Source organism: Cyprinus carpio, chromosome A10, assembly GCF_018340385.1.
Source record: "Cyprinus carpio isolate SPL01 chromosome A10, ASM1834038v1, whole genome shotgun sequence".
Taxonomy (NCBI): Eukaryota; Metazoa; Chordata; class Actinopteri; order Cypriniformes; family Cyprinidae; genus Cyprinus; species Cyprinus carpio.
Window position 1 is genome coordinate 3,676,163 of NC_056581.1, and position 9,512 is coordinate 3,685,674.

At 39.1% G+C, this 9,512-nt stretch overlaps 1 protein-coding gene across 1 annotated transcript; it reads left to right on the top strand.

Moving 5' to 3' along the window:
- Positions 1-1,952: 1,952 nt before the first annotated feature.
- LOC122146394 (notch-regulated ankyrin repeat-containing protein A-like) lies at positions 1,953-4,102 on the top strand. The gene is made up of 2 exons (XM_042764768.1): positions 1,953-2,071; positions 2,159-4,102. Exon 2 carries the CDS (start codon positions 2,574-2,576, stop codon positions 2,910-2,912), a length of 339 nt encoding a protein of 112 aa, XP_042620702.1. The 5' UTR covers positions 1,953-2,071; positions 2,159-2,573; the 3' UTR covers positions 2,913-4,102.
- The last annotated feature ends 5,410 nt before the right edge of the window (positions 4,103-9,512 follow it).

Genomic DNA, 9,512 nt, shown 5'->3' on the forward strand with positions numbered 1-9,512 from the left:
ATCTGGGCCGTCCCAGAACAGAATGCCTGAAATCCGGTATTCACACATGCCCCGCAGGAGATATTAAAGAAGGATATATATTTGAGGAGAAATGACATGTTAGGATAAGGTCCTACAAATAATTAATAATGTGCACAAGTTATTACTTCCACATGTTAACCCAGTGTTTATATGTGCAAGGTCTGGTTCCACATGGTTTATTTTTGAGCTTTGAGTTTCATGTACAAAAAGAATGTTAACATGAGAACTTGACAGCTGACACATAACCAAGGATTAGTGAAGTGCAGGTGAAACTTTACCCTCAGTTTTTAATATTTAGAAAAACTGGGAGTTAGCCTGAAAAACACTGAAGAATATCCATAAACCAAGCAGAGATACCTATTACATACTGTGTAAAACTTGAACGCTGCATTTAAAGCCGGGACATGCATATACCAAATAGACGTGTTTACCTACATTATGATGCATACATTGCACATTTTAATTTTACTTTCTTAATTTTTTTCATGTGGAAGGGTCAATGAAACATTTAGGTGAACTTCAGCTTTGGTTGAAGTTAACGTAATATTGTATTTTTGAATGATGCAATTTTACATTTATAGTTCTTGCAGACCCTTGGGCTATATATACTGACTAAATTTTATGTATTGCGTTTCATAGTGATTATCTGAAGTGTTAATTCTGAGTACTTTTGCCAGAGGTTAACCAAACCAGTCAGGCAGAGATGTTTTACTGTATACGTGTCTTTTATATACAGGCAGCTGAGGATGTGTAAGTTCACTCAGAACCCTGTTCAGAATCGACTGCCTAAAATATGTATCTTAAAACTATAGTAATGGAAATAAATGATGACAATGATGTAAAACTTGATTGCTGTTGTTGAATGTTAAATAAATGACTCGAGTCTAAATGTCAAATTATATTTAAATGAGATTTAAATAGTGTATTCTGTTTCCACAATGATCTGAAAACGCGTTTTAAGGGCTTCTAATCGCGTCTCCAAACGCGCGAGCCACATGAATAAGTCACTTTACTAGCCACAAATGCAGCCTACGTGCAGTTACGCAGTATAACGCACGAAGCGGTTATAAAGTGAAACAAAACAGTTTGGTAGATCAAATATTTGAAGCGTCTGTACAAACGGAGCAAACGGCTGCACAGTATAGTGTGTGTGTGTGGCTTTCCACGCCAAACTGCGGCGTGTGAGAAAAGGAGAGTGCGTCGCGCAGAAACTGCAGTCGTCCGGTTCCCACGCTGCAGCTGCTGAGCGCGTCTCACAGGTTCCTGCCTCGCGCATGCGCAGAGCGGCCTGGAGTTTCAGGTTCGACTTCACAGCGCATGCTTGACGCCGGGATTTTTGCGCACCTCTGTGGACGCGCACAGGAAGATTTAAAAAAGCTGGAATGGCTGCTCCACAAGTCCTAAAGTCTAATGGTTCAGATTAAGGTGTTTCGAGTTCCTTTTAAAAGAAACACCAATAGAGAAGAGGTCATGCCATTTGGTACAGACCGGTACAGTCATTGGAAAATCTGGATTTTCAGGTGAATATTTTCCTCTGTAGTGGGAACTGATTTTAATACTAGAGATAATCTAAAACTGCCTTCTGATTGCGTTTATGATGGCAAAATAGCAAGTATATCTATGTGTAACAAAATTTTAATCAGGCACTGAATAAACACCCAACCCAAGCCTATCTGTTATCTTATGTCCATCTTTCAAGTGTTTGTTTATAACATCTTTTTCCCTCGAATCTGCACCATTTGGTTCGCCGAAGATCATATTAACGCATAGCCTAATAACGCTGTGGTTTTATTACGGTGAGACGTTTGGGCACTGAGCCACGCCCATTTCTCAGTTTCACCGCTTGACCACGCCCCCAAGCCGACCCCGCAGCCAATCAGCGTCGCCCAGCCCCTCCCATTCCACAATACTTTATTCTATAGAGACGTTTTGTTATGCAGACTAGTTCGGCTAAAATATCCCCCTGGCAACGCAGCTCTGGGCAGAGATCACCGGGACAAATAGCAGCGGGCAGTTTCTGAGTCACTTCAACCCGTCCAAACGTTAAGAGGTAAGTACATCTTTACCTGCTCACTTCTAGAAGCCGCTACTCGACAGCGTGAACTAGTCCTTTTAACAGTTTCTTTGTTTATTCCAGTCAGCCTTGCCAAATAAAGCACCGCGGGACGCGAGAGACGCATTTCCTGAGGTAAACTAACTCAGACGCCTCTAAACCTAACGGCCCTCGATGCGCTTAACCGGAGATACGGCCGTTCACACGCCTCCTTTCGCACATTAAATAACTCCATATTCTGCCATAACCTGGTGCTGCTACTGAGAGACGCTCTCACACACGGAGACTTGACGCTTTGTGGATGATTGAACTTTCTCGCTAGGTCTTTGGATATATACCATAGCCACTGACTGCATTTACACACCGAGTGTGTCGTTTACTTGTCCTTTTTGGGATATACGCTTGTCTCATTTCTAGTCTAACGCGTCTAAACTGGGTTTAGTCCAGTCAAGCCGCGAATATCCCAGTACTAGAGACCGTAAAGGCTGCGGAGAGCATCATGAGCCAGGCGGAGATATCGACGTGCTCGGCGCCGCAGAGAGTCTTCCAGGAGGCGGTGAAGAAAGGCAACACGAAGGAGCTCCATTCGCTGCTGCAGAATATGACCAACTGCGAGTTTAACGTTAATTCGTTTGGCCCCGAGGGACAGACAGCGCTGCATCAGTCGGTGATCGACGGGAATCTGGAGCTCGTTAAACTGCTGGTGAAGTTCGGAGCCGATATACGGCTGGCGAACCGGGAGGGCTGGAGCGCGTTGCACATCGCCGCTTTCGGAGGACACCAAGACATCGTGTTATACCTCATCACCAAGGCCAAGTACTCCTCCGGCGCGCGGTGATCCGGTAGAAGCACGCGTTTCATTCTAGCGTTGTGATCTGCCAAGCTCGAGTTCCCTTTAAACCAAATGAGGGCTGTAGCCTTTTTCTTTCCCGTGTCAGATCTGGCGACGAGAGGAACTGAAACGCATGCTGTTTGGGATGTGCGTTGGTACTATAGCTTTTTATCGAATGTGTAAGTCATCAGATCTGGACTGCGTGGCTTTACCGGGGCTTGACCTGTTGACCTGTCCGCCTGGAGAAATCGAGATAGCACTTGATGCTGTGGCTGAATGCTGGAATAGTTGAAAGAGGTGAACTCCAGAACGATGACCATCCTCTGTTTTGGCTAAACACTGTCTTTTAATACGAACCGTAAGTCGTTTCATCAATCAAATCGTGTGGCATTGGTGACCAGTGCTGAATTATGTCCTCGAAATAACAAGTGACTTATTCCTAAGTACTGTACACATAGCTTTACTGTGTTTTTTCTCTGTACAAGTAGTCTATTGCGCTCTGCCTTCACCTAGCAGACGGCTTCCACAGCTTTCAGGCCAGCGCGACCCATGTCTGTGGTTAACGTGTTACTAAAAACCGCTGCTTTCGCCTTTATTTTTTTTAAATATTTTTTAATCAAAACGTCAGGAAAGTCGCCTTTGGGACACACTTTATAATCTTCTTTCAGTATTTTGAATTAACACCCTGGTCATCACTGTGAATACAGGCTGGGTTTGTCTTTTTATTTATGAAGGTACATTAAGATGATGCATTTAAATTATGTTGTGGTTATTTTTTAAGACTATAGCCTAAGTGTAAAAGTATGTAGGGTGACCTAAAGCTGCTTCGGACTTGTTACAGGCTAAACTGTCCCGTGTGGAGATTCCGCGCCAAGGCCACCCACGTGTACACTTTTTTTTTCCCGGGAAATGCGTCCCCTTCCACTTTTATTCTGGTTCTCTGCATCAGCTACCTCGACTTGAAAGTATTCGACAATATCATATGCTCTCTTTCTCAAGCCTTCTACTTAACTGTGCTCAGTTACCCACTAGTGCTCGTTTGATTTGTTCAACAGAATCAGTTGGACCTGCTTGGGTCATTTTACTTGATGGTTTCTTACTCTCATCCCCTTTTTTTTTGTTTTTTGTTTGTTGCAATCTTCACTCGGGACAATTTATCTCCTTGAACCAAAATTAAGATCCATTGGTTATTCAAATTTTTTTTTTTTTTTCCAAGCATGGCTGAGACATTACATATATATATATAGGTTTTATTTCAACCAATTGCTTCATTTATGCATTGTCATTTTTGGTTTCTATTGTAGTTACGAAAAGTGTAATGCATTGCATGACTATTAAATGCAGGGAGTTTTGTTGCACATAAATGTGGAGCCTTTTACGCCCCTTAGTGCCTGGTCGGGTAACTGCAGGAGCTGAGGCTTATCAATAGTTACTACTGAGCAGGACTGTACGAACATTGAACATTGAGAAGACTATGACTTCTGTTGCAGGAAACATCGACAGATTCATTCAATTAAAGATTGCCTGCCGCCTTTAAGAGTCATGGCACCTGATGTTTGTTTCAATGCTGCTTTTATATAATTTTTTTTTCTTGATACAATGGCCAACGGTGAGTGAATGAGGACAAATATCAGTTAGATTAATTTTTTTTGTTGTTGTTTTTGCGAGAAGCCCCATGCAGTTGTGTGAGCGTGTGTGATTGTACTCGTGTCTTGCCACAGTCCAGTGGCGTTGCTGATGTTTCCAGCCCCCCGTCGCTCAACCTGGTTAACCAACCGGGAACTCCTCGTACACCTGGAGATGCAACCGATGTGATTCTCACGATCATCTATTCGATTGGTAGGCAGAACAAATATGCATCGCTTGTCTTAAACTTGATATTTTTACTCTTGTTGAAAATATTGCACTGATGACTGTTGTTAATTCGTTGACTTAAGGTCAACATTTTATTTTTTTCTAAATAGAAAAAAGGAACACAACAAAATACTATTGTATAAAAAAAAAGCTCCAGGTTATATTGTCTTTGTTTGTGCATTACATTGTATAACATTACGTTTGCAAAGATGTTTGTATCTCTGTGATCGGGTGTGTGTATACATATATAGTATATATATGGATATATAGACGCTGATATCTCAGAGCACTTTCTTATTTGAAGTGCTCTCCTCCTGATGTTAATAAAGGGGAATAATACTTGTGATGGTAAGATCATTGTAACAAAAATAAATTGCACGATGTATAGTTGTTTTACTCCACTATTTGTCATAACATTTATGACATGGGGGTAAATGACTGGATAGGTGTATATGAATGAGTAAAAGTGCTGTTGTATTTTTTTTTTCTTTCTTTTTTTTTCTGTTGTTTTTGTGGACCAAGTTATTTTTCATCTTCTGTCTCCAGCGAGTGATGCGAATGTTCTTTTGTGTTGACTTCAGCTTTTCTTTTTCTTTTTCGTTTGTGTGTATGTTTTGAACATTTGTAACACTGTGATTCATGTGCGGTGAGAATATGAGTGCTGTAATATTTTTATGTATGTGTGTGTGTTCAAGCCAGTAAAGAAATAATTAAACCTTCCTCAATGTGTGGCTGTGAAAGTTTCTTTCTATCTCAGAGGAAGAATTGGGCTGGTTTGGGCCTCCTCTCTGGGCCAACCTGACCCCAGTTTCCATTCTCTCCTTTTTGTCATTCATTTGAGCTAGTCCTTTCATATGCTGGATAAAAGAGTGCAGGGGGTTGTGGGTAATTTTGTTTTAAAGACAGATCCCCTCCCTGTGTGTTTGTGTGGGTTTTATGTTACCACTCTGTGCATGGAGCAGCTCTCTGCCCCTCTGTTCTGTGGGAGACTCGCAGCGTTTCTTCATAGTTAAAAAAAAACATATTCAAGCACTTTAATTGCTCATTGTCATATTCTGCCTGTTTCTATTGGTTCAACCTGAAACATTGACAGATATACATAAGAAATCAAGTCATGTTTGCTGCATTTCATGCTAACATGAAACAAGAGTTATACCTACACTACTGACAGAGAGTGTTGTACTCATTTCAGTTCCTGTTCTGAATTATTGGTGCTAAAGTGTGTGTTTTTGAAATTCACAAATAAGCCGAAAACTGACATCATCCAGAGAGGCTGCATTTTATTGCAATAATCTGAACCAAGCAACTGCTTGCTGTTCTCTGCAGGTAGACAAAAGTTTACTGCATGCTTTTGAAGACAACTCTCACTAGAAGACTGTGACCTCAATGGCATCCTTCTCTGTTTCCACCCCCCTCCATGTCCCCCTCCATCCCCGGGGCAGGATGTTATTGTTGAGCTGGATTTCCATTGTCCGGCGGCTGAGTTGGCCACCTTCCCAGAGTGCAATAGAGAGGCCCCCTAATAGATTCTTCATGTGCCTCAGTCCCGACACACATCATTGCAGGAATTTGGAAATGATTTTAACAGAGTCCCGTCGCTCTGCGCGCGCTAGCCTTCCCCCACCGCCAGCTAGAGAGGGAGGGACGTATAAACCCAACAATGTGAAAAAGAATTTTGTGAATGTACTTGAGAGTGAGAGAAGGAAACATGCTCCTCTTCTAGCACTGAGAATGTGAAGTGGAGGCTTGGAGTTGGAGGTTTGTCGTCTTTTGTTTGTAGTTCGGTGCACTGGAATGTTTCGATTTTCCGTACCTTCAGTGTTCCAGAGATCAAAAGCGACTTCTTTGCACGGACAGATTCTTGTCAGTAGTTTCACATACTTGCGCTTGTAATTCCAAAAAGGCCCCACAACATTGTGCAAGTACACACATGCAGAGGAAAAACGTGTTTGCGGCCATGAAAATTGGTGCAGATTCTCAGAAGGATACAACATTATAGCCAGAAGCTGAATGAAGATGAATGATTGTTGCAATGGCTTAGTCATGACCACAACTATTACCAGGAAAAGTTCCTTTCAAACACAGTATAATCCAATAAATGCACTCATCTGCTGCTGGCAAATGAACTATAGTGTGCAAGATGTGATGAGTTTAGTGTTTATTTTTGCTGAGCATTTATATCCAGTTTTACATGGAATTATCAATATAATAACATAATTATTACATAAAATATATAATTAAAATGAATTTACGTGAAACAATAATATAATAAATTACATTTTCTAATTATGATGAATAATAACGAACACTTGATTAATAGCTAATAATCAACGTACATTAAAATATAGTACAATTAATATAATATTTCAAAATCATCTAAAAATAATATATAAATATTATAATATAATAATTATTGCATAAAAAATAATCAAAATGAATTTACACTAAACTATTTATAAATAAACCCTTGATTAATAGCTATTACTATTATATACATTTAAATATATTACAAATAATAGATCATTCTAAATTATATATATATATATATATATGTATATATATATATATGTATATGTATATATATATGTATATGTATATGTATATCTATATATATATATATATATATATATATATATATAAACAAATATTATATTTAAATATTAATAATTTTTTACCTAAAATATAGGTTTAGTTGTAGATGGAAGTAGTCTATGTCAAACATTTTAAAATTACAATGTCATTTTTTTTTTTTTTTTTAATGATTTTAGTTATTAGTTAGGATCATCTAGACTGACTACAGGAGATATACAAGAATTATATGCTCGGACACTGTCAATGCAAATGCAAACTGCTCACTTTTGTTCAATATGAGAAACCCATATTATAATGCATGTTATTAAACATGTAAAACAGAGTTCTCTCACAGTGAAAAGTGAGAGGAAAGATATAGAGAGAATGAGACAGGTGGCCAGGCCTGTCCTTCCTTGCCCTCCTCTCCTGTTTGAACTCTCTTTCATTCTTTCGCTCCGCTCTGTGCTTTTTCAAGCACACAGTGACAAGTGTATTCATTCTCTCGCTCTATTCTATGCTCTCCTCTTTTTTTGTCCAGCCTGCTGGATTCTGCTTCATCGCTATTCAGCTCCCAGATGGACCACCATTGATTAGAGCCCCCCTACACTCACCCCCTCCAAAACATACTCACACACACACACACACACACACACCAGCCATCTCCACCTCACACACCCTGCACTCAGCAGCTGCTATGCTAATGACCCTCAGGAATAGAGAGATGGGGAAATGACAGGGAATCATCAGGATGACTCTGTCTTCATAACAAACTGAGGTGGAAGAGCTGAGAAATATCACTTTACAATTATAGGAAAAAAATTTAAGGAAGAAAAGTAACAGTATTCCTGTCCTTCAGGCAAAGTTTAACTTAACGTGTGTTGGCCTTCAGTTTTTATGTAGCGTCTCTTCTTTTACTGTAACTACTAAAACAGGATTTCCCAATCCAAGGCCTGAATATCATCCAAGCCACATATTGATTCTGGCAAGAAACTGCAGTTAATAATCCACTACTGTTCCTTAACTATAACTATGTGCAGGGCTCTGAAGTACATTAAAAATGATGAGTGAATGCTCAATTAAAGTCACTTTCAAAGTATTACAAACTGCAGAATGTGGCAGGCAGGCTAAAATCTGTTTAAAAAGTGCATCTTTATCAGTGATACCAGATCTTCCTATAAAAAATAATCAAACTAGCCTGACAAAACAAGCCTAAAACAAATGACTTACAACAGTGACAAACATCAGCTCACTAAATAACAATGAGGTGGCCAAACTTTATGTACCAACAAAAACAGCAAAAAAGTTGTATTCTTTAAATAATTCCAAAAACCTATAATTGTCTATATTTATAAGTGACTTTATGGAGAGAGAGAGAGAAAAAAAAACAAGCCATAAGCCGCTGAGTTTGGTTTTAAGCCTTAATAGTGTTACTTTCAGATGTAAAATACCTAACACACAAATGCCAGTTATTTCAAAATGAAACAAATGTGAAATATAAATATATTCCTCCTGTCCTCTCATTTAACACATCAAACTATTGCATTGTCGCTTTTGTATTCTTTTACACCCTTTTGTATTAAGTTTTAAATTGAACTTCTTTGTGTTTGTATAATTTGCAAGGCCACTCTGGTCAAACAACATTTTTCGTTATATACTATTAAAAATAAATTTGGCACCGTAGTTCCATCTACAGCATCAACGTTTCCATGAAGAACCTTTACCATTGAACCATGGAATTTTTTCATTGATCAAAAGGTTCTTTATAGTGGAAAAAATATCCTTTAAATTATTCAAATGTTCACCACCCTAAGAAAAACATGCTTCTTCTAAGAACTGTTCACTGAAAGTTTCTTTGGGGAAACAAATATGCTTCTTCTATGGCATTCATAGAATATACATATACATTTTGCTGTTTTACTGTACTTTTATTTCACTGGAATGACAATAAACCATTTTCTACTTTTACAAGCTTCAACTAAATTGCACAAAAATGTAGTGTGATGTCCATACCATGAAAAAGAAAGAAATGTGTGCACTGGAGTAAGCAGGGACATTCGGGGCAGAAATCAGTGTGGGGAAGTAAACAAACATTTAAAAAAGAGCACTAGCAAAGCAGGAGGGGAACACGGGCGCTTTGGTGCATGGGAGAGGGTGCATGAATATGGTTATGTGTATATGGAG

Excerpts from the sequence above, each read along its gene's own strand:
- LOC122146394 (XM_042764768.1), top strand. The coding sequence starts at position 2,574 with ATGAGCCAGGCGGAGATATCGACGTGCTCGGCGCCGCAGAGAGTCTTC.